Source organism: Pinus tabuliformis, chromosome 9, assembly GCF_031772625.1.
Source record: "Pinus tabuliformis cultivar Carrire ecotype Pingquan chromosome 9, CPIR1, whole genome shotgun sequence".
Taxonomy (NCBI): Eukaryota; Viridiplantae; Streptophyta; class Pinopsida; order Pinales; family Pinaceae; genus Pinus; species Pinus tabuliformis.
The window spans coordinates 1,874,298,606-1,874,326,079 of record NC_142307.1 but is presented as its reverse complement, the minus strand read 5'-3'; the positions used below and the strand labels follow the sequence as shown (position 1 = coordinate 1,874,326,079).

The following is a 27,474-nucleotide window of genomic DNA, read 5'->3' as shown; positions in this document are numbered from 1 at the left end:
ATATTTCCAAAAATCAAATTATTCTTGAAAATCGCAGTTTACTGGACATTTTTAAAATGCGATAACTCCTCCATACGATGTCTGTTTTTCGAACCATTCACGGTGTCGGAATCAGGAAGATGAGATCTATCCAGTCATTTAGGTTCGACACTCTTTCGAACACTTTGAAATTTGAGCTATCATCAAGGTCCTGGATCAATATCTGGTCACTCCTCCCCATTGGGAATATTTTGGACCCCAAAAGACTGATATACTGATCTGAATAGTAGATGAGAATCCAATACCCTCTTCTTCCAACCTTCATACACTTTCCTGCATGGCGGGTGCCTTTGAACCAAAACTCGAAGGTAGTCGACACTTCCCTTCCTAGATGCGTTTGTCCTCCTGTCAATAACTATCTGCCTTGAACTCATTCAGAATTTACAGAAGGTAGTTGAACATCACTTCCAAGCCACTTCCATGAAAAAGTCACAAATGTAACCATGGTGACTTTTTCTGCTACAAATCTTCTTCTGTAGACAATGTCGAAAGAAGAAAACAAACTTGATGAAATAAATTCTTGTTTCAACAAAAGAAACAACTTTCACATCATGTGAATCATCATCATGTATTTACATCTCGTTTACAAATGTTCGACTAAATCACAAGTCGACAAAAATCATGCCTTTCAAACATTTGACCCTTCAAGTCAAGCATGTACAAAAAGAATTTAAACGATGCTTTTACAAAGATGAAACACTTCATCATTATCTCCCTTTTACAATCTTGGAGATCAAATCAACTCTTCCAAGTCGACATGACATTACATGCATGTTTAAACAAAACAATATGATGGTCAATAGCTTTCCATCAAGTCAATTACATACATGTTTAAATACAATGAAATCATTAACATCTGTGGGTTCATACATTCCATTCTCATTCATGTATTCGATTCTTCAACTTTTTCTTAAGCACAATCATAAGTACAAGATCCTCGATCACATGTACATGTACTTTAAAAGCTGAAATGAATATAATTTTGCTACAATAAAGTGAGTCTCATACTCAACTTTTCCATCCTGCAACTTGCATTCCATTAGCAAATAAATGCATATAATCAAAAGACATGCAACTTTAATTGGATAAGAATTCTAACCACTTCTTACCAATCCATTTCAAAGGCGCTTCCTTTAACTGCACATTGACATCAACATGTGGATCATCCTGACACATATCAATGATGGAAACTTCCTTCCCATTCTTGTCATACTCTTTCTCCACTTTTTGCAAATTTCATGGAAGCATTGTTGGATTCAAAGTCCAACACCTTTCAGCAATATGTCCTTGCTTATGGAAATAAGTACAACACATGTGCATATTCCTGACAGCATGATTTGCATTGTTCAATGGAAATTTGGCTTCTTGCCTCATTTCCTTCAAAAGTTTCCTGTATGTGATCATTCTTTTGCAACATCTAGAAACACTATGGTTAAAGAACATGCAATTCTTTTCCAATGCTTATGTGGAAATTTACCATGCTTTACATTATCAAAAGAAGTGTGATGGAAATTAGATTTATAACTCTTTCACCTTCATTACCTTCATGAGGAGGTGAATCAAATGAAGAAGCAACACCCTTTGGAACACCATCAATCCCTTCAATGGTTTTAGAGCTTTCATAACTCTCTTGTTCAAGTGCATGCTTATGAACATCTTCTTCCTGCAAAGTATGTTTCAAACTATTTCATTCCCCATGAATACAATCTTTACAACCTTGAGGTAGAGAACCTAAAATGAAACTTCTTCTAGGAACTGTTTCAATTGCCTTCATGGCAACTTTGGAACTTTCTCCATAAGATTTTCCATAGCCAAGACCCAAATACTTAGGCCTTTCCTCAACCATTATTGGCTCAACAATGCCCTGTGCATTTTTGCCCAATCCTTTTCCTTCATAGCCCATTTTTGACATCAACTTGGACCCTATTCCTCTTGTATGTTTTTCAAAAGAACCAACATAAACATTCTTAGAAGAATTTGAAGACAAACTAGGATTTTTTACCTCTTCTTCAAGCTGATACTTGACTAAGGCTTCCTTGGTAGCAAGGAGCCGTGTCTCCAACTCATGCATCCTTTCCAGGTTCATGTTTGCAATATGAAGTTGGCTCTCCATTTCTTGCAATTTTTCAAAAAGCAATTGCTTCTCTTCCTTCATGGAATTCAACTGCTCTCGAAGTTTAGTGCTCTTCCTTTCATCCTCATACATTTCTCTCACCATATTCATCATGATGAAAAATTCTTTCTTTAGGCATTCATCAAAGAATCTTGTGAAAGAGGAGGATTTAGCAAACTCACTTGTAGAAGTTTTCATTATAAAAATGAACAAAAGAACTTCAACAAAATTCAGAATCTATTAACAAATTTCTGAACCAAATGACTACACAGTCAATCTCTTATTCAAACAACCCTTTTGCAAACAAACCTCTTATGCTTCAAGGATTTCCTTGAGGTCCTTGGGGTAAGGAAAATGCCTTCAGCCCTTCTTCCTTCTTGTCCTCTCCTAGACTTAGCTAACAATAGCTTTCCCTTCACCTTTGCAAACTCAAACAATAGTCAGTTTACAAACAATCAATCAATAGAATTTGATTGTCTTGCTCAAACACCTTTCAAGTCAAACAAGCAAATAGATTGCTATGTCAATCAAGAAACCTGCTCTGATACCATCTGATCTGAAATGAGGGTTTGAACATCTTGTCATGCTTACAAGAACCTCCCACTCCAAAGCTTAAAAAATAAGATCTAGCTTATGTTGACAATTGCGGAATTATGTACTTGAAACAGGTGTATGTGTTTGTTTGTTTTAAACTATTTAAGTGCTTTAACTTGATTTGTTTCTTCTCATATTAAACACATATATCAGACATATAATGCAGCAAATAAACATCACACATAACAGTAAATTTAATAAGGAGTTCACCCCGATCTCGTGGGCTACATCTCTGTGAGCTCTTGTCAATTTGACTTGGCTCTTTGGGATTATGGCTTGAATTCTTGTACAAGTTCCACACTCAACTCGAGAGGTTACTGAACTGAACCAATGAGCTTATAAAACCATCTATATCCCTGTCATGGTTGTCCTCATTGTGCAAGCAGATCTAGGCTCCCTTGGACTTGATTCCTTCAGCAGGTGCACTGCGCTTCCCCGAGCTTCTTAATGTCACAAACTCCTTCATAATGCTTCAAATGTATCTAAAATATCTACAACTATCTCCAACACATATCTGACATCAACAAATGACTATTCATTTGCTCAAAACAAGCACTGCATCCCCGATCTAAGCCTTCCTCCACGGTTGGCTCTAAGCTGCCTGAAACTTCCCTTCAGCATCTCGGCCTTTAGAAGCCTCCAAATGCTTCTGAAAACACCTTCATTGGATTTAGAAGGTTCATTACAGTTAGGAATGTCTGTTTGTTTGCTGAGAATGGATACGGGTAGCTCCTGCAACAACCTCCAACCCCTGGTGGCCCTGAGCTCCAAAATATCCTTGGATGAAAATCTCCTTGAAGATGTCTTCTTCAGCTTCTCTGGACTGTTCCAGTGGCTTCAAAAGGCCCAAATTAGCCTAGGTAGACTCTTGTTTCACTCTCTTAGGTCGAAAATTGACTCTTCAATTCATTTAATCAATTTCTCCTAGTTTTCCTCCACCAAATATGGAACTAGCAGTTTAACTGGAGTTAAATTTGGAAAACTACACCAAATTTGGATGTCTGCCAAGCTAAACTGCCAGCTAACCATAACCATCAGCGGAAACATCTAGAAGGCGCGCACATGGGGGGGTTTCTCCGGGCGGCGGTTATGTTAATGCACTGACGATGGAGTAACCGTTAGCGGAAACGGTAGCGTGTGAACAGACTTCAGAACTGCTAGCGCTTGACAGTTAACCGTAACCATTGGAGCACACGGCAACATGTGACCTCGCTTATGGGACTGCTGGTGGGTAAGACCACTGGCGATCTATTCCCAAACTGCAAACCATTACAGTTTAAATATAACCGCGGACCATATATTGTTAAGAAACAACCTGTAGCGGAGACAGTTAGAGCGCTTGTTTGCCCATGGGAGGTCACAGGTTCAATCCCGCTTGACCCAAAATATATTTTGCCATAACAATTCAGGGCCACATGGCGGCCTCCAAGCTTGCCACGTGTCGTCACCTGATTGGTCCATCTAGAAGGAATATTCTAGCGAATATTCTAGGGAATATTCCAAGAAATATTCCTCGAAATATTCTTTTTTTTGATATTTTAAAAATCAAATTATTCTTGAAAATTACAGTTTACTAGACATATTTAAAATGCGATAACTCCTCCATATGGTGTCTATTTTTCAAACTGTCTGCGGCGCCAAAATCAGGAAGACGAGATCTATCAGGTCGTTCAGGTTTGACACTCGTTCGAACACTTTGAAATTTGAGCTATCATCAAGGTCCTAGATAATATCTGATCACTTCACTAAGTTGTCAATAGATAAATGGATGAAAAGGAGGTGGAGGAGGAAGACCAAGTCATCATTGTAGTTTATTAATGGAACTAAGAATGTGTTAGGATTTTCAAATTTTCCATATGGATTTTGTTTGGATTGATAGTGTCATTTCTTAGTTTAAACTTTCATTAAACTTTGTTATGTTTTTTCACATCTAACTTTTAGTAAAATATTTAGTTAAATAGTTAATGGTCTTTTTGTATAAAAAACTTTAATTAATTTATATGTTTATATGAAAAATGGTGGAGGAAGAGAAACTCATCATTGTAATTTATTAATGGAGCTAAGAATGTGTTAGGATTTTTGGATTTTCCATATGGATTTTGTTTGGGTTGATAGTGTCATTTCTTAGTTTAAACTTTGTTATTTTTTTTTCATATTTAGTTTTTAATAAAAAAAATCTTTAAATAATTAATGGCCTTGTTGTATAAAAAACATTAATAAATTTATATGTTTATATGAAAAAGTCTCTCCAAACATTTCGAACAAATTTGTATGTCACAATTTTAAAATAAAATTGAATTTGCCAAAATAATTTAACAATCCTTTTTAGAATAAAATTGAATTTTTATAAAAATTTAACCATCCTTTCCTAAAATAATTCTATACGTCTAAAATTGAATTTGCCTTAATAATTTAACAATACCTTCCTAAAATAGTTAAATAATTCTATGCAATAAAGTATGTTACACAAGAGTGTGTGTATAAATTATATATATACTAATTTAAGTGTGAATTGTTGATATAAGAGATTATAAAAGATAGTATTGCATAGCATATAGAGGTAAGATTAGTGTTTATTATATTGGTTACATTTTATTATAATTTTAATATAAAATTTTATATATAATAAATTTAAAGGATTAGCTCTTAGTTCACATGTATTTTTTAAAAGACAACACATGGATTTTTTTGTCAATATGTGTTTTTTATAATTAAATGAATTAATAAATATTTTTTTAAAATAATTAGAATTTTAAAAACATTTTTTTAATCCAAACTTCAGTGTATTGTTATTATTATTTTCCATTTTAATTTGAGTAAAAAAGGTTTTTTTTAAACAAAAATGACAATTTCTTTTGAGGTTGCTTAATACTTTCTTAATATGTCTAAATGGAATCCTAATTTGTCTAAATGGAATCCTAATTTCAAATAGAGGATCATAATTCATAAAATAAAAACGTGTGAGAAATATTTTGTGATATACATGATATATTTAATGAAAAAAATCTTTTAAACTTTTTTAATATATTTAATAAATATGAATAAAAAAATATAATAATTTTATGACAAAAATAAATAAAACCCTTTTTTTGAAGGTAAAAGCACCTCATTCATTTCAAGAAAACAAGATAATAAGAAGTAATAGAAATGAGAGAATGATGGGAGATGGTTGCTCGCTGTTTGAATCTATAGGTTGAGCCTGTGGTTCTGCTAATGTATTTTTGTGTTGCTCTATCATCCATTTCTTGCACTTTCTCCATAATGGCACATTTGATTTTGGTGCTTCTTCTAACTTGTTAAGTGTTATCCTGCAAGCTGTAATCCTACTGTAAATGGGATCGTAAAAAAATGGAGCCTTTACCATGCATAAAAACTTAAAATCCTTTTTCAAAAAATTCACTATGGTAGCTCCCTTTAGCACTGCTGTCCTAAATTACAAATTTAATTTATAACAATATATCAAATTTAATTTATAAAAAAATAGCAATAATTTAAAAATATCATTATTATAAAAAAATCTATTAATTACAATTTTTTCACAATTTCACTTGTTAACTTAATTCTACCAATTATATTATTACTATCGATTAACTTTCATATTGTTGTCAGTGCAAAAAAAAATATTAACTTTCATATTGTTGTGAGTGCAAAAAAAATATCAATCGTATACGAAAGAACCATAATAAAAGTATTCAAATTAAAAAATGAAAGAGTTAAAGAGAAAAAAAATTACCCTACATTTCGCCTATCAATTTTTCCTTACCTTAATAATCATTATTTAATATTTTCATCCCAGTTTAAACTTATAATTATATATATATATATAAATAAAATTATAATGACATTTGGTTTATGAATAGTTATCAAATTTCTCCATACCTTAATAATTATTATTTAATATTTTCATCCATAATTCTTTAAAACAGTTTAGATTTTTTATATATATAATTTAACATTATCTTTAATGACATTTGGTTTATGAATAGTTTAAAGTTTCAGTGAAACTCAATTTAAGGTGAATGAGGATTTCTCGATTTTTTTTGTTTTTTAATTGACAGCTTAGATTGATTTTCAAGAAAATATGCTTAATATATGTTTTGTCTGAATAGTTATCAACTACTGAAATTTGACCGTAGTGCGTTAAAGAGTTTGTTAAGTTGCATTGACTATTGACTTTTAATAAGGTAGGTGGCTCCTTCCGGCCAATTTGCTAGAAAAATTTGAGATTATTCCAATTCTAATAAATTCATATTGTAATTCATTTTTTTCAAATTAAAATTTATCTTAACCTTTTTATAATCTTTTTTTTGGATCAAATTTCTACCTACTCTCTACACATCATCTTTTTTCTATAATTTTTTGTCAAAATTCTACTCCTGCTCTTTACACCACCGACTAAAGTTCGGAGTTGTCTTTAGTGAGACTTTTTGGAAGCTTTTCTGTTGGGTTTTTCCGGTCAAATTTCTCTAAAATCCGGCAGCAATTTAGTGAAATTGCAAGTTTGATCGCTAATTTGTGCACAATCAAAGCGCCCTACAGATTTATCAGGGTGCTGAATTGAAATATGCAATTAAAAAACCATTTTAAATAATACAAATGAAGATTTAACCTCAATTATTTCTCCCAGATTCCATCACCAAAATCTCCAAAAAATCACATTAAAAACAACTCCCTAAAATTCCGCTCATTCCGCTCATTTGCTTTACCCACCTCAAGGAACCCCACCCCACCGCACTTTAATATTTCTACGTAAAAATAATATTCAATTCACTTTATAGCTCTAGTGCCCACCCACACACTTTAATATTTCTACGTAAAAATAATATTCAATTCACTTTATAGCTCTAGTGCCCACCGACTCACCGAACCCTAGCCTAACGGTTAGCCCCGTTAGTTACGCGTTGAAAAACAAAGTTGTTGTAGACGTGGACAACGGATTTCGAATATTCTTCCCGGCGAGAAGATTCGGTAGCAGTTTCGTCTTTATAAAATTAGAAATCAACTGAAAATGCCGTCACTCACCGAACCCAACACCGTAAGTCGACCGAGCGTTACAGTTCAACTTCCAGGAGCGTATGTGTCTGTGTGCTCACTGATGAATAATGGTCAATTTGCACCCATCTCTAACTTCATTCCAAGTTCCAACCATTTCAACACCGTCGACTTTCCTGTGTATCTTCCGATAATGAGGCCTAACCTTTTCCATTTCCAGTGACAGTTGAATTCATCATATTCCGGAGACTTATGAGGAATTGACACGTGCACACAAACATGTGGCTTTCTATTTGCTATTGTACACTGTATAATATAAGCTGTTCACTATTGAGCAGCTGTAACTTTTTCTTTATTGCCCAAATTCGTGCAAATGCATTATCCAGAAAGATGTTTATGGCGAATTATGTTCATGGATAGATGTGGAATTGCATTTGCAGGGATCGAAGCCGCGGAGGTTCAGTGGGGAGGAGGAAAATATGGAGAGGCCGGAAGATATAAAGAAGTTGGTGCAGAAATGGTGGGACATATACAATGACCCCTCTCTCGATCCCTCGGGATCATGCGACAAGTGGCTAACAATTCCTTTCTTTCCGCAATGCCAACGTCCCCAACTCGAAGCCGGTTCCGCCAGCAGCTTAATTTCATAGGATAAGTAATTGTTTTGAAATTTTTTATGAATGGGATAAGTAATGTTTTATTATTATAATTTACTTATAGACTGTATTGTTTTATTATTATAATTTAAATAAAATTTATATGAAGGTAATTTAATAGAATTATTTATTTGTATTATAATAATGACATAGTTACAAAAGATTACCACCGGAGGATAATAATGCCTATTCAATTTTAACTTACTCTTACATTGGAACCTAACAACTTTTGAGAGGACTACATTGCAACTATGATAATCTAGAAGAATTTATTGGAACAATACATTTCTCTCGTTCACCCTAACTCTCTCCTTTAATGGCTAATTGTAATTTTTGCAACACTTGTCTTTTTTACGGAACACGTGATTCTTCTTGGCAACAATGTTTATGTCTACTTCAACATAGCATCTTCACCATACTTCTATGATGTTGACATCCATATGAAGAAACAACTATCCACTGGAATGCATGGGTAAACAACCACTGCACTCGATAATCTAATAGGATTTCCTTCATGTACATGGTTCTTTCAACGATTCTTCCATCACATGTCTTCAACCAAGTACATGTATGTGTAACTCTCCCTGAATCATCATTATTTTGGGTTTTCCTTGGTTTATTCATAACCACACTCTAGCATTACAACTTTGTATCTTTTGTGGATGACCCTCAAAATCACACCTCAAGTGGTTTTTGTTTACAACAAACATCACATTAACACAAAGTGGTTTCAACTAACTACAAACCTTCACATCAAGTTCATTCTAGTACCATAAACTTTATGGAAGTACACTTTTCCCATCAAACTCACATTTGATTCAAGTACATAAATTTCTCATACTTCGCTCATAGACATACCAAGTAAATACTCAAACTTTAAAATATAGACTTGTTTACACATACAATGTGCGACTATCACAACTCACAATATTTCAACTTTGATTGTCCATCATTATTTATTTTCCTCTGCTACCATCTTTGTTGTTGCCACAATATTTCCATGTACACATTCACGAACTTTTCTTCTTTCCTACATACATGATCATATCATTGTCTTCACTTGAGCTTTCTTTATCATTGAAATATATTCTACAAACTTGCAAAGATTACTCTATCTCACATCTCCCCTAAATTCCACAACAACCTTAAATATGAATCCATTTTCCAACATTGTAACTATTCATGTGGTTGATTCCATAACTTGATGTCCCATATCTTCTATATTCAAAGGAGATACACATGCTACATACTAATGCATGTAAGGCCGACTCAACAAGGCTTACCAAATATTTGACAAAATCAAAACTTTTACAATTTGGACCAAGAATTTTGGGTGTTAGGCACAACTAATCATACACCCCTTACATCATTTTAACTTAGGTACAATAAGCTTTCAAAATTTATTACAACACAAAGACTACCATCACTCCCTTATTTCAATAATATGTCCAAATTATAAACTCATACACTTCATCACCATGCGTCACTTATGCTTTACTTCTTAATCTAGAATCTTCCTATTTTTTTTTGGTTTAATATTAAAGTGAATAATTTCATCTTTTTAGAAAATCTTAATTCATGAATATCACCTATTGCAGATCCATCAATTAATATAAAAAAATTGAATTTATGGTGGTTTTAACTCAAGGCTCATCAAGTGCATCATCAACTCCTATAATTTTGTTCTTATCAATATGCAATAAAAGAGCTAATATTTTGTTCTTATCAATATGCAATAATAGAGCTAATTTCCCATATTTTTTCTTCATAGGAGTCAACCATACCATCATTATGTTGGATAATACTATACTATTCCATTTTGCCATAAATCTTCTACTCTGTCGCAAGTCAAATTTTGAGCATCATCATCATTTGAGCTAGCCCCCAGAGACCAAGGTAGAGTTCCTAACTATTTAAGGAAAAATTCCTAGGCTTTGGTGAGTCAAAACCAACCAAACAGAGTGGTGTTGTAGGGTATGGAAGTATGAGTACACTTGGCTATTGTTAGCCTTCCACAATGACTCTTTTTTATATTTCTCACATAATAAATAGATCATGCCCCCTCTCTCTAGACAAGCTAGAACTTGATAAAGAGAGTTTTTACACGAACATGAGCATAAACTTATTCAAAAAGCTTAAATTGATTGATCCTACATCCATTTCCATGAATTCTTCTTCTAACTCAAGCATAACACTTCTTTAGAAATCCTTAACACTAAAAAAAATTGTGTGAGAATTAAAACTTTCAAACATATATTGCTTGGGTAGTCCAACAAACAATCACCCACCCTCATTAGATGAAAATTAGATTAGATAAATGGAACTCAACACTCAAATAGGAAAAGTAATATTACAAAGAATATAATGTCTTTCTCACCACACAAGTTTATACACATCATCTCTTATCTACAACTTCAAACATGGACTTTTCTTCTACTCCATGTGACTCCCCTCCTTTCCTTGGCTAATCATGGATTTGGATATGGGGAAATGTGAGATGGATAAAACCAACCAGGTCATATGTTTTATGGTTATTTATATCCGCAAATTCTTCTTACACATAACTCTTAACCAATGTGTTTGCTATTAAATGGATATATGTGTAGGAAAAAGAATATTACAAAGAATATAATGTCTTTCTCACCACACAACTTCGTACACAACATCTCTTATCTACAACTTCAAAGATGGACTTTTCTTCTACTCCATGTAACTCCCCTCCTTTCCTTAGCTAATCATGGATTTGGATATGGGGAAATGTTAGATGGATAAAACCAAGTAGGTCATATGTTTTATGGTTATTTATATCCCCAAATTATTCTTACACATAACTCTTAACCAATGTGTTTGCTATTAAATGGATATATGTGTTCATTGTCTAACATAAACTCGTTTCACTCTCCATAGATCCAGGGAAACCAAGGTAACCTTTTCCATTTCTAGGAAAGGCTTCCTTTTTCATTTTATTTTATTGTGGATGCCCCCCATAATAAGAAACTAAAAATATATCTTTTATGTTTTTTCTTTTCTCTTTAATCCTAAAAACATTTTTTAATGTACTATTCTTTTTTTGATGGATGGTATTTTCCCATGGTGTTTTTCATGGTATTTGGTTTTTTTTATAAAAAATAGTAATAATGATGTTTTTCCATGGTATTTGTTTTTTTTTAATAAAAAAAATAGTAATAAGGTTTTAAGATGATTGGAGAAAGAGTCATTAAAAGGGGAGGGAGCAAGGTATTGGGACTATCTTGGATTCATTTTCATATTGATTTTTTGTAGAGAACTTGGTGTGGTTAGTTCTATCTTGATCCTCAGGTGGTGATATCTCCTAAGTGGATCCATCCAAGGTTCACAAGTGTGCTAGTGTTTCAATTTTGAAAACTCTGTGGTGATATCTCCTAGATGGATCCATCAAAGATTCACAAGTGTGCTTAAGTGTTTCAGTTTAACAATTTAATGAGCAATTGTGTATGCTGTTGGAAAAAACTTCATTCTTAACTATATTGGCATGTATTGTTTTCCTACTATTAATAAAATAAAATGGCTTCCATTTTAAGTTATTTTATGTTCCGTGGTTTTGGTAAAATATGTATTTAGATGCTTTTACTGTAAATGCATGTGATGTAACTTGGGAAAATGGGGAGAATTAGTAAGTAGGGAAAATTATTGTAAAACTTACTCGCTAGAATATTCAACGAAACATTATGGTATTCCAAATATGTTCATATTTTTTTTATAATGGTATTAGATTTGTGCATCCTACCAGATTTATTGCAAATTGATCTAGAGTTTCCGGAAACTAGTTTTACTGGTGCTCGATAATCCATAATCGTTAATTTCACCGATTTTCGTTAATTTCACAAATTTTCTTTAGCCAACCTAGTTGGCTTATTATTAGGAAGAGTTTTCAATACTGAAGAGAAATCTATTGCAATCGCGAGAATATTTTTTTGTATTTCAAGATCGGCCAGATCTAGAGACTGATTGTCTCATTCAGAAAGCTAGTTGTTGTTCAAGATTATTTTATATATTTTTGAAAACTATTTTCATAGAATTGTACATGAAGTTATAGTAGATTTTCATATTTTTTGGGTTTTTTGGTGTTTGAAATTTTTGTGAAAAAAATTGAAGTGAAATCTTGATTTGTATTGTTTTAACTAGTTTTTTAACTATATACAGATTCGGCACCATGAAAAATCCATGAAAAATTCCTAAGACACTTCGATTGTGCACGGATTACCCATGAAATTTGTTACACTTCGATTGTACACGGATTAACCATAAAATTTGTGATTTTAATAATTTTCTACCCGATATTAAAGAAATTAGACAAAAAAAAAAAAAAAAACTCACCTAAAAACACTTCCAAAAAATTAGACTAAAAGCTCACCAGAATTGTAAGGGCCTAGAACCATACCAGCGCAAGGATTTCGTACGATGGTTGTACAGGGGTTCACCAAGACCGAGAGGCCTCATGATCGACGTGGACAAAGTTTCTAAGATCGTGGAGGGAGTTGTATCAATTGCAGCGGGATCCAACATAGTAGAGGGCGTCGTATCATTTGCAGTAGGGTTTGGGCCGGAAGGCTTCTTAAGATGTCACAAAGGGGAGCTGCTGAATAATTGCTGAAGTGTTGTCATTAGTTTAACCCATTCTATGAATTTCCTCCCTGGATTTCTTGTTACATATTTGCAAGTGCTTTCTTTTCCTATGCGCTCATGTTTTTCAGTCCGATGATTTCTTGCTACATATTGGCAAGGGCTTTCTTTTCCTCTGCGCTTATGTTCTTCAGTTCGTTAATGAGCATCGGATTATCAATACCATTTGAATAATGAGAGACTGCTTTGTGGGTTGTGAGAGTGTTGTTGAAACTTGACACTGTCATCCTTTGCAAATATATCCAATAAAGGATTCCACACAGATTGTGAATTTTGACCCTCATCCTCTATAACAATAGAGGATCTAGGATCTGAGACATGAACTTGTCAATTGCCACCCTCATCTTTTGTACCGAATATAGGATTCGAGAGATGAAATTGTAAATTTCGAAGACGCTATGAAGTGAAAGGGCAGATAAACAATTAAAAAGAGCTTAAGTAGTTGTGTGTAAGTTAGCTAAATCTCTTTTATTTGCAAAATACAAGGATACACTCGGCGTTTTATATATATATATGAAACCTTAGAGCGGGGTACAGGTAAGACAAGTAGTCCATTTGTACCGATGGGATTCATCACGTTAAGACAAGTAGTCCATTTGTACCGATGGGATTCATCACGCTAATTTGAATTTCGGAAATTTGACATGGTCACAATGGAGAGAAACTCCACAATACTACTTTTAGATTTAAGGAAGAATTTTTGTTGAACGAGCTTGATATTACTGCAGAATCACTTAAAAAGTGAGAATCTGAATTAATTTATTAATCAAATACAATTACATATATACAAGAAGGTTGTCTCAAGATAGAGAGACTATTTTAGACACACAATCTGCTGGTTGAGGAAATCTCTCAACCACACACCAAACTAGGAAATGGATCCTAACTACTACGAACAGACTCCTTTACTTAGTGAGAATCACAGTTAGAGACAAGTAGGAATTAGATATTCCAACACTCCCCCTTAATGAGTACTTGTCTCGATATCAGTTTGTAAAATCTAGCTGTGGTCAAATATACCCAAAAAAAATATATGTTGATGTCCATATAAAGGAGCAACCATCCACTGGAACGCATGGGTACTAATCGCTGCAACCGCTAGTCTTGTAAGATGTCCTTCGCATACATGGTTTTTCCAACCATTATAACTGCACACATGTACTTGTACATGTAAATCCCCCTCCATCATTGTTAACCCGGGTTTTGTCGGATTACCCGTAACCATGTTCTGGGTTTTAACAGATCACCACCAACTATGCCACCAAGGGCTCTTAGCCAGCACGGTTCAACTGAGCCACGAAGGCTCTTCATGTTAAAATGATACCATGTTAAAATGAGATACCACTAGGGCACCCCAGCCACCATGGGCCACAAACTTGCCACTAAGACACTCCAGCCACTCTAGGCCACAAACCTGCCACCAAGGCACTACAGCCACTCTAGGCCAAGGGTTTTGTCGGCGAACCCTAAACCATGTTTACAGGAATCTCTGTCCCACTTCACTGTTACATGTGGTTTCTAGCTTACCACAAACCGACACTGCAAATACAAAGTGGTTTTTAGATTACCACGAACTGTATGGGGGTACACATGCCTTATCAGGCTTACATTTCACACTCCAACTCTGGAGTTACCAGGTACACAGTTTACAAAGACCACTATAAAACACCCTAGACTTGCTTAAAATTAAATTGTGTGATATATTATAATCATCATGAGTCTATTCCACAATACACTCAAACTCACACAAATTAGATTGTCCATCATCCTCCAATCTCTAATTCTGCTGGTGCACTTCCTCTTTTGATCACATCCTAGGCATCTTTGTCTTTATCAACTAAATATTGGAACTCCATGAACCTATAATTTGTTAGAATAGCCAATTCTAACAAAATAACTTCATATTGAGGTGGTTAATCTCAATACATATATCAATTTAAATTCCAAAAAATACTTCACCAAAAAAAACATTTACCCAAGTATGCACAAACAACCATGCTTTTTCCTTCAAATCTACCACAAAATTTTTCTCCTCCTTGAATGAAGAATGCAGTTGCTGGTTGGTTTCTTTCCTCAACAACAGAAACCCTTGCCTCTGCATCTTGCTCACCAGCACAATGAGCATGTTTACTAGCACAACCGTTCACTCTCCTGCACCTTCAGCTGCTCACCACGCGGAGATCGCATCACCTCTCAGATATATTACACGCAGGTTGACTCTCCAACCTTCATTAATGCCACACTCGGGCCTGCTCTACACACAAATCAGCGGCTCTTCAAGGAAAATTTGATGGCTATAATTGAAACTCTGCAATGGGAATGCACTGCAACCACACCCCATTACTCTTTAGCTGAAAGCACGTAAAAAAAAAACAATTCTTCAGCCACGCCATTTTCCGTTCTTTAGAACGGGCTCTCCAAAACCCAACAATAAACACTACCAATAGCAACATTGGTCACACATAGTTCTTACATGCTCCATGAACAAAATCAAGCACCTGACTTCTGCCGATTTAAAGACGCTGGTTGGCTCTGAGTATGATTTATATTGTTGTTGTTTGCTAACACAGATGCATGTGTTGCTACCGGCATGCTCTCAGTCCCCTGCATCACAATCTTTGGAGGATATGCAGCTTTACCAGTCAGATCATCCGCAAACGCCGGCCACGCTTCCACTTCTGCTCCCATCACTGCGGTCATCACCGCCGCTACCCCTTGTTGAGTTATTGAACTCAATCCAGCATAGGCCGTGTAGGGGTAATCCTCCTCGTTGTCAAGTCCACCATTGTTTATGAAATTGATCAGACTGAATAGCATGCTGATAACAACCAATACTGTCATATTCGATTAGTCTAGCGAAGGGAAAAAAAAAAACAAAAAAATGGATTGGCAAACCAAGTTGTTTATTTCGTCGACCCGAGAGGGGCCAAGCCCACAAGGGGCAGGCCCTCAGGGGCTCTGATACCAACTTAAAAACTGAGAATCTGAATTAATTTATTAATCAAATACAATTACATATACAAGAACGTTGTCTCAAGATAGAGAGACTATTTTAGACACACAATCTGCTGGTTGAGGAAATCTCTCAACCACACACCAAACTAAGAAATGGATCCTAACTACTAGGAACATACTCCTTTACTTAGTGAGAATCACAACTAGAGACAAGTAGGAATTAGATATTCCAACAGAATCTTATTCAAATATTAGAAAAAATAAAAATCATTAGTGTTGGGTGAACTTATTATCGGGGAAATATGCAGTGAAAAATAGTTTGGGCATTAAAATAATGATTGAGGAATTTGTTGGGAAAATATCTAGTAAGGGATATCATAGTATTTTTATATATTTCTTTTCTTTGGTATGTGGAAAGATGGGTTTTGAAGAGTCTCTAGAAAATACCAAAAAAAAATTTGGTGATCTAAAGCAAATATGGGGTCTTTTAGGCAACAATAGCCCTCATATCAAAGAAAAAAAATGGTGATCTAAAGCAAATATGGGGTCTTTTAGGCAAAAATAGCCCCTCATACCAAAGAAAAAGTCATAGCAGCAAATCTTTCTCGAAAAGAGTAAATGCCATTCTGCAAGAGAAGCACCTGTGGGAGGTGAGGAAAGGATAGGGAAGAGAATCTAAGATCTTCACACTTTGATCTGAGTTACAACAAACAAAGTCAGTGAGGAAAGGATTGGGAAGAGAATCTAAGATCTTCACACTTTGATCTGAGTTACAACAAACAAAGTCAGTAATAGTCCTTCACAAGTTGGATGAATTAGACACATGTTTATCCATGGTGGGGAAACCAAAATGGAAGAAACTCAATTGGGCTCTCAAGTCGTCCATGCTTGCTCTCATACAATCCAAATTCTAGGAGCATCCTTGTGAAGAGGTCAGGCTCACAGTCACCTCTTGTCTTAGTAAGATGACAGCTTTAACATCACCTCTACCACCTTACAATAATGATATCATGAGGGAGACATTACGGATGATAGTAGAAAACCTTCAAGGGTTAGAAAACATCATGCATCCTACCTTTAAGAAGAGGCACAAAATTTTAGAACTCATGGCAGAGTTCAATTTCAGAATATTCACGTTGAATCTAGAATGTGAGGACTTAATCTTTCAGATGCTCTAGTGCTTTTGCACCAACATTACAATAACTCATCCAGACAGTGTAAAAAAAAGCATGCAAAATATTGTGACCTTGTTCTTAGGTGGATATGTTGACATCTGCAAAACACTAAGATCCAAATTGTTGGCCATTTAGAGAAAGAAAATAAGTGAATCACCAACTACCTATGAATTAGTTGAGAACATAAAACTTCTCAAAAGGGAGCTAACCAAAAAGGAGCTAAAAAGGATTGATGGAGAAAACAAGAACAAAGGGAGTAAAATGAACACCAATAATGAGTTAAGAATGAAAGGATTATTCTTTATCTACAAGGGACCTTGGGAACCTAATCATTCATGCCTAGAAGATACAAGGGAGACAACGAGGGCATAATTGGAGGATATTCCTTATGACCATTAGGATTGTTCTATAGTTGGGGCCATTGACTTTCAGGAGAGTGTCCATGAAGAATATGAGCATTCAAGTGTAGATAGAAATCCACCAGTGCATCCATGTTCAACAACCAAAAGGGATGAACACTAAATTATCTCCACGAGTGAGAAGGCGAGAAAAAAGACATTCAAGAAGACTTGAGTGAGGAGCCTGTAGTAGTGAAGAAACATAGTGAGCATGACCATGAGGGGGAGCATGACAACCATAATGTGTAAGAAGAAGCATATCCAGAGGCCCAGTGAGAGGCTCAAGTTCGAGTTTTGATAGTTGGGCATCCAGTGTAGAGAAATACAAAGACATTCAGCAGAACACCAAAATTTTCAGAGGACTTCTAAGAAAAGATTAAGAATTTTAAAATAAATCTTATGATGTTGAAACAAAGAATCCAAATTGGTCAAGGTTTTGTCTTGTAGCAGAACAGGAAAATTGAGGAGCTCCTAGGGGTATGTGCTGAATCAACGGCCAAACTGTCTAGTGTTGAGGAACAACTCAAGTCCCTAGCAATTCAATAAGAGGAATATTCTTGGGAGTCACATAATATCCCTCTACAGTGATACATCGACAGGGATTATAGCTCTATCATCCTACCATTATGTATTAGAGGAAAAGGGGCACATTTCTCCAAGTGGATCTTATGGGAGCCCTCCATATGGGTTTTATAGGTGAGCCAGGACTGAGCAACAATCTGACTAGTTAGGAACATCCCATTTAGAATCATAGTCATGTAGAATTAACATGGTGGGACTATTTCTCGTATGGATATGTACACACAAGAGATTATGAGTTGGTACCTGATTTATGAGATGATTCTTGGGAAGACATTCTTAGCGGGGGTTATGATATTGTTAGATCTATGGTGCATGGGATATGAAGTTTGGTGGCATTTGGATCTAGGAGGATTTGTTGATGGTGAGTTGAGTCAGCAATTGGATTAGGATTTAGGTGGTAGTTCACACGCTAGTGGATTTTTTGGTGAACAGTTGATTCAAAGGTTGATTTGGGATCCAGGCGTCAAGAAATCTATCCTTTATTGGGTGATACAGTGAAATGTAGTGATGATTCAAACATTCATATGGGACCTTGGCATTGGTACTCAACTGCTTTGGATAACCAGACTGGTAGACGAATGGGAATTTCTTGAGGGCAAGAAATCTTGTGGCTGAATGATTTGTAATATTCCTTTTCTAATGGATGGTATTTTCCCATGGTATTTTCCTTCCCTTTTTATAAAAAAATAATAAAAGGGCTTCTAGAAGATTGGAGAGAGAGTCCATAAAGACTTTAAAAGGAGAGAGGAGCAAGGCATTGGGACCATCCTGGATTTGTTTTTCATATTGATGTTTTGTAGAGAACTTGGCTTGGTTAGTTCCAACTTGATCTCAGGACGAAAACCCCGCGGTGATATCTCCTTGGTGGATCCATCCAGGGTACAAAAATGTGCTTCAGTGTTTCAGTTTAACAATTATTGAGCAGTCGTGCATTCCATTTGCAAGGGTTTCATTGTTAACATTATTGACATGTATTTTTTCTTACTATTAATAGAATAAATTTGTTGTCATTTCGGGGTATTTTATGTTTCGAGTTTTTGGTAAAAATGGTATTTATATGTTTTCACCATGAATGCATGTGTTTTAACAAGGGTGTGGAAATTTTTGTGAAGTTTTCTAGCGAGAATATTTAGTGGAACATTATAGTGTTCTAGATCCCTTTAGATTTTTCGTGTTTGGGATATTACATTTTTTGGTTGATCATAGAATTTCTTCTCAATTGTTGCAAAAACAACAAATATTAAATGCTTTGAGGTGGCTCCCTTCACATATATAAAATCTTCTCCTTATCAAAAAAATAAAATATTACAAATTGTAGCAACATTCACAAACGTTTGCATCATTTTTATTGTTAAGCTTTCACATAACTAGATCTTTTATGTAAAATAGGAATCACACAGTTCATTCAAGCCGTATGCTCTCAGACAAACTAGGAAACACTAACACACTAATTTTCTCTCATGATGTTCCTAATCCCTCTAGGGATCTACTCTCTTAAAGGAGTCAGAGTAGAAGACCTGCTTTGAAACCAAAATAGAAAAAAATACAACACTATTTTGTTAAATCTGATTTGTGTTTGAAACATATGAGAATATCATATTTATAGTAATGGAATTGTTACAAAATATAACTACAAGAATATGGAGGATAGTGATGCATATGTAGCTCCATCTCACTCTTATGTTGGAAGCTAACAACTTTCTAGAAGACTACATTGGAACTACAATAATCTAGAATAATGTATTGGAACAGTAAATTTCTCAAATTACCTTTAACATCTCATACATCTCACCTCTTATTGTGTTCATTTTATTTATAAATGGTAACTCTAAATAAAATTGAATGAGTATACATAGATGGTATTATATAAAAAAAATATATGGAGATGAATAATAGGACCATTTACTTCCACTTTATAAAGGAATTATATAGACGAAATTCAATTGGAATGATACCTTACATAGCCTATATAGGTATCATATGGAGGGAATTGAATCAAACTATATACTCCTATTATATTGAGTTTTATAATGAAAGCCTTATTTCTTAAATAGTAATTAATCCAGATATTTAAGCAATTCCAATGCCTTTTTTAAAGGTAATAAAAGCACAGTAAAGGCAATTTTTTAAAATGTCAAACAACAAAAGCTTTCACGAAAGAAATATAACTTATAAAAATATTTTTCCATAAAAATTATAGTTCTAATGATTGGTGCACATGTAAATTATGATGCAGAACACAATTTGTAAAGAAGGTAAAATACCATTAATTTTTGTTAAAAAAATGAATGTTTAAATTAAATTTTTTTTTAAACCATGGTAATCATTGGAATAATGTGAGCAAGGCCTAGGATTAAATCTACTTGATACTACTACTACAAGTATAAGACCAAGAGTATATCCAACAACCCTCGCGCTAGATATGTTAATAACCTATGACTTAGTAAGACTTGCCAATCCAAATCATGGGGGGCTACTCTATGAGCCTTATTTTATTTAGTATTGAATTTTTTATGATAAGGAATCAAACCTAAGTTGAATCAATTTTGATTCCTAGTATCCATTGTCATATCTTCATATTAAGTAGGCATAAAGGAGACATGTAAGTAATATTCATAAATCGAAGTAGGTGGAGCAAGTAGTAGATGCAAGCAAGCGGGATAGGTAAGAGATAGGAGCAAGTGGAGTAACAATAAGAATGTACCATTTAGCAAGTGAAACAATAAATAGGTACCATTTGTAAATCTTACCACCAAGAGAATGGGGAGTTGATTAGAATTGTAAATGTTTATCTTCTATAAGTAGTAAAAATATTCGTCACAATTAAAGCATTTGACTTTTAATTTCCACAACTAAAATGTAATTTCAATAAATAAATGATCCATACACAAACTCCATAACAATAAGATTTTATGATATAAAAATAATGAAATTTCATTTTTTTGAATTATCAGAAAAAGAATTAACATTTTTTGTTTTCTAATAATAATAATATATTAAAAATTATTTACACTTTATTTGAAATTCAAACATTAATTTTATTTTAAATTAAAAAAATAAAAATTCCTTTTTAATGAAAATTAATTTTATATTATTTTATAACAGTGACAAAAGCAAAATGAAATAATGACTTCTTGACTTCAATTTTAAACTATGATGGGTACTCCCTAATTTCTAGGGCATCATAAAGATGATTTAATTGTTTAATTCAATATACATTCATAAATGATAAATATTAGAAGCTTGTAATGTGATGTAACAAAATATTGGGATAATATAAAATTTTACAAAATGTTGAACTGAAAAATTAGTTTAAACTCAACACTACTGATTCTCTTTAAAAAAAATAAAAAATCTACCCACTGTCATGACACTGGCCATAAAAAAATTCTACCCACTGTCATGACACTGATCATTTTATATAATTCTTATAAAATGGATTTATCATTTCCCATTAAAATTTCAAAACAAAATATTAGGATAATATAAAATTAGTTTAAACTCAACATAATTGATTCTTCTTTAAAAAAAGCTTCTACTGCACTGTCATGAGACTGGCCATTTTCTATATTTCTTGTAAAAAGGATTTATCATTTCCCATTAAAACTTCAAAACAAAAGGCAAAGAACTGCAAAAGTTCGTAACCATTATCCTTTGGAAAGCTCGGGTAAGGATATATATATATAAAATTTGTCAGAAGGCAAATTTGTTCGGAGGCATATCATATCCAGTAACTGCAAAAGTTCGTAACAATTACTTTTTTGGAAAGCTCGAGTAAGGATAAGATATATATATATATAATTTGTCAGAAGGCAAATTTGTTTGGAGGCATATCATATCCAGCAACTGCAAAAGTTCGTAACAATTAGCATGTCATATGATAGAATTTATCAGCAGTTAAAATGTTTAAGCTCGAGTAAGGATAAGATATATATATATATATAATTTGTCAGAAGGCAAATTTGTTTGGAGGCATATCATATCCAGCAACTGCAAAAGTTCGTAACAATTAGCATGTCATATGATAGAATTTATCCAGCAATTAAAATGTTTAAGGTGATATTTTTATGATCAAAATTTTAATAATATATTAAAAAAAAAAAAAAAAATCGTATTAAAAATATGATAATAAATAAGTAAATAAATAAAAATATTATAAACAAAAGTGTGTTATAAAGTAGATCATTTTTATTAATCTTAATTTTATAAAACAAATTAACAATCTTAAAATTAGAATTTTTTTAATAAAAATCACAATTAAAAAAAAACAAATAAAAAAACTCATTTAACATATCAAGTAACTAATAACTAAAAATTGTTATTTAAAAATAAAAATAAAAAACACAATTTATTTAATATATAAAATCATTAATCAAAATAGTTATAAATAAGATAGTCCATTTCTATTGAAGGACTCAATTGACAACATTTATAAATTGAAAATTGTTTTTGAAAAAAAAAATTAAACAATTTATATTATTAATGATAATTTTTAAATATCTAAATAAATATTTTTAATTTTTCTTTGATTGGTAAACCTAATAACCATGAATGTGGACATTTTCCATAGAGTATCATCTAATTAATGTTTTGAGACAAAAATAGAATTGATAAAGAATATTAAATGAGAATTAAACTTGACATTTATTTTTAAAATGGATACATAAAATTTGAGAGTCGTCTATTCAAAGGAATTGCTTGGATGGCTAAAAATGCTTGGAATCAAGGCAAAAATATTTCAAGAAATCTACAAAATAATATATGAAAACTCAAACATTAATTTTATTTTAAATTTTACCAATATTTTTAAATTTTATTTTTTAATGAAAATTAATTTTATATTATTTTATAACAGTGAGAAACTCTAAAAGCAATAATGGCTTCCTAACCTTAATTTTAAACCAGTCACTTCAATTTTAAACTCTGATTGATACTCCCTAATTTCCACGACATCATAAAAATAATTTAATTATTTAATTCAATACACATATATAAATATTAAATATTAAAAGCTTATAATATGATGTAACAAAACATTACCATAATATAAAATTCTACAAAATATTGAGCGAGAAAGTTGTTCGAACTCAACACTACTGATTCTTCCTTAAAAAAAATGTCTCAACCCCAATTTCATGACACTGCCCATTTTATATATTTCTTGTAAAATATAGCTACAAAAGCTCGTAACAATTACCCTTTGGAAAGCTCGAGTAGGGATAAGATCATTGTTATATATATATATATAATTTTTCAGAAGGAAAATTTGTCCATAGGCATGTCGATAGAATTTATCCCGTATTTAAAATGTAATAATCAAATTTTTAATAATGGTTACAAAAATAAAATAAAATTTTATAATTGTATAGTATTAAAAATATGATAATTAAAGTAAAAAAATATTATAAACAAAAATGTGTTATAAAGTAAATTATTTTTATTAATTTTTAATTTTATAAAAAAATTAACAATTTTAAAACTAAAAATAATTAATAAAAATAAAAATAAAAACAAATAAATTAAAAAAACTCATTTAACATATCAACTAACTAATAACTAAAATTTTTTACTTAAAAATAAAAATAAAAAACACAATTTATTTAATATATAAAATCATTAAAATAGAGATTTAACTTATCAACTAACTAAAAACTGTTGTTTAAAAAAACACAATTCATTTAATATATAAAATCATTAATCAAAATATTTATAAATAAAATAACCAATTTCTATTGAATGCCTCAATTGACAACATTTATAAATTGAAGATTTTTTTTGAAAAAACAAAATTAATTAAACCATTTATTAATGTTAACTTTTAAATATCTAAATAAATATTTTAAACTTTTCTTTGATTGATAAACCTAATAACTATGAATGTGGACACTTGACATAGAGCGTCATCTAATAAAGTGTTTTAAGATAAAAATAGAATTCATATAGGATGATATTAAATGAGAATTAAACTTGATGTTTATTTTTAAAATGCATACATAAAAGTTGGGAGTCATCTATCGAAAGGAATTGTTGGAAATAGATTCAGCACCATCAAAAACTTCTGGGGCACCCAAAATCTTGAAGTTTAACAACTATAACCTGGATTTACAAAAATCATTATGGGATTTTATCAAAATAGTACCGAAATTTCCACGATTTTCTCGGCAAAAAAAGAGTCTGATTAGACTACGGCTAAAAGTTATCATTTTACTATGAAATTTAAAAATACTAAATTTTTTAATTTTTTTTGAAAAAACACATAAAATTATTTATGAAATAAACAATATAATAAACAAAATTTTATTCTTTTATTGACCTAATTTAAATGAAATTTAGTATTATAAAAAATTAAATTATTCTTTATATAACATTAAATTAATGAATAGGGATCAATAGCTTATGAAAAGATAAATAAAATAAATTTATAAATAAAATAAAATAAAAGCTGGAAACTAGCCACGGCTGCAAAGGCTGCGGCGGCCAAGAAGAAGTGCATGAGAGCGTACGTGACTTTCTTGGCTGGATCCGGCGACTACGTGAAAGGTGTTGTTGGACTTGCAAAGGGTCTCCGCAAGGTGAAGAGCGCATATCCTCTTGTCGTTGCTGTGTTGCCCGATGTTCCAGAGGATCATCGCCTGCAATTGCGAAGACAGGGTTGTATTGTTCGCCAGATTCAACCCATCCATCCCCCCGAGAATCAAGTGCAATTTTCAATGCCTTACTATGTCCTCAACTACTCCAAACTCCGTATTTGGGAGGTATTTTCATTTCTTGCAAATTTGGATGCATGCATATAACATTTTAACAACAATATCTTTCCTAAATACCTGAATATAGTTAGTTATTAACAATCTTGTTTTGTTTTGAGTGATGGGCAGTTTGAGGAGTACAGCAAGATGGTATATCTGGACGCAGACATCCAAGTCTTTGACAACATTGACCATCTCTTTGAGATGCGGGACGGATATTTCTATGCGGTCATGGATTGCTTCTGCGAGAAGACATGGAGTCACACTCCGCAGTACAACATCGGATACTGCCAGCAGTGCCCGGAGAAGGTGTCGTGGCCCGTGGAATTAGGGCAACGTCCCTCTCAATACTTCAATGCTGGAATGTTCGTTTTTGAGCCGAGTCAGCTGACCTTCGACTGCCTTTTGGAAACTCTGATGGCCACTGTGCCAACGCCCTTCGCAGAACAGGTCTGCATCTGCTCTCGATTTCGGTCAGGTTCATCTAAAATTTTGTTTGGTTTAGTGGATTCCGTTTATGACTAAATTGTACTATATGTATATTGTTTTGTAGGATTTCTTGAACATGTTTTTTGAGAAGGTATACAAGCCCGTCCCCTTGGCGTACAATCTGGTTCTGGCCATGCTGTGGCGACATCCCCAGAACGTGGACTTGGACACTGTCAAAGTTGTTCACTATTGTGCTGCTGTAAGCTTTCTTTTCACTCCTCAAAATTTCTGCAATTGCATTTTCGATAGAAACAATATGGAAGACGAGATCGGTTTTCTGAGCAAGCAGGGTATCATGTGCAGGGGTCGAAGCCGTGGAGGTACAGTGGGAAGGAGGAAAATATGGAGCGAGAAGATATAAAAATGTTGGTGCAGAAATGGTGGGATATATACAATGATCCCTCTCTCGACCACTCGGGATCAGGAGATATTATTACAATTCCAGATCCAACTTCAGAGGCGGACGGAAAATCCAATAATCTGGAACGAGTGGCTGCCAATTCATTCCTTGCTGTGATGCCAACAAACCCCAACTTAATGCCTGCACCGCCTGCAGCTTAAGAGATTTCAATTTTCCAAAAGTCGTGTGTAGTAAAATATATCTGTATAGATTATAATCCATTGGCACAGGTGGGGACAATTTTTCGTATATGATACGGTAGATCATACTGTATATTGACGGTTTTACCGTTTCGGTGACGGTTATCGATTGTAAATTAATTCAAACAATATTTGTAAATAGAGAAATTGACATTTGTATATTTCGATGGCCATGGCTATTCTTTTATTTTTTGCATTTTTTAATATAATCGTACAACAACGAGGGAAATTTGATTTGGTTATGAATTATTATAAAACTTACAAAACCTGGGATACCAATGTATTTTTTGAGCGTGTGATGCAAAGTCATATTTGATGATTAGCCCTCTCATTTTTCTTCTGAAAATGATTTACGAGTTGCATAACGGTTCTCACTTTTGTTCACACATTTTCTTCTCAAAATGATTTACGAGTTGCAAAAAAGGGTTCTCATTACAATAGCACTTTTCTTCCCAAATTAAGCCTTTTTACCGGCCACATAAGGAAAATGGTTTTTCTCACTTCATCCAAATTATGTAATGAAATTTATGTCAAATTATGTAATTAATTACATATGTAATGTGAGAATTTTAGGCAAATTAGGTAACGTAATGTTATGTCAAATTATGTAATGTAATGTTATGTGAAATTATGTAATTTAATTAAAATTAAAACTAAAAAATAATTTTTTTTAAGATAAGTTTTTTTTACTCATTTTATGGGTTTATTTACAAGTCCATGTATTGCATAACTCATAGTATTTGTGATGGTGAAGTTTATTTGAAGGTTTGATAAAATCCATTATGGAATGCATGAGTACTAATTTAGATCTATCTTAACTCTAGAACTCTAGACTTGATCCTTTTAAGTGCACTTGGTAGATCCATATTTAATATGAAACTTTGGACTTATATTTGATTCCTCTAGGTGACTTTGGTAGATCCACATACACAATTTAATCTTGTTGACAAAAATGAAAAGATAATTCACTATTTGTCTACTTAATATTCTGTTTTCAAACATATTACTATCTATACCTATAGCCTTGTTGTTATCACTATTTATATAAGAATCTAGCAAAGAAAAGCATCTACTTAGATGGCGAATAAACTTGAATGGTGTTAAGGTAAGCATCCTCTTCTTCACAGGTTGACAATTCTAGGTTTGCTAACTTCTTCACTATTATATATATCCAATCCCCACCTTCCTCCTCCACTTCAACATAAGTAATAATTTTTCTTTCTTCGTAGCCTCCCTCTCATCCTCTCAAATCTCTACCCTAATTTCAGGAGTGAAGTGCAAAAAAATAGTTATTGAATGTTTGATAGTGCATTGGGCTCGTGAGATGGAGGGGAGAGAGTCATTTATTCTTCCCCTCCAACTTCCAAGGTGGACTGGTCTGACCATGTAAGACAGAGAAAAATAATAATCTATAAGATTAGGCCTTGAAAAGCACTCAAAGATGAAGGAAAATCTGTATAGTTGAAAAAGGCT

General features: G+C 33.1%; 1 protein-coding gene across 1 annotated transcript; it reads left to right on the top strand.

The window, feature by feature from the left end:
• Window positions 1-23,444: 23,444 nt before the first annotated feature.
• LOC149156368 (galactinol synthase 4-like) lies at window positions 23,445-25,962 on the top strand. Its single transcript, XM_089444743.1, has 5 exons — window positions 23,445-23,464; window positions 24,609-24,921; window positions 25,042-25,362; window positions 25,466-25,600; window positions 25,705-25,962. The coding sequence occupies exons 1-5, from the start codon at window positions 23,445-23,447 to the stop codon at window positions 25,960-25,962; spliced, it is 1,047 nt and encodes a 348-aa protein (XP_089300869.1).
• Window positions 25,963-27,474: the final 1,512 nt, after the last annotated feature.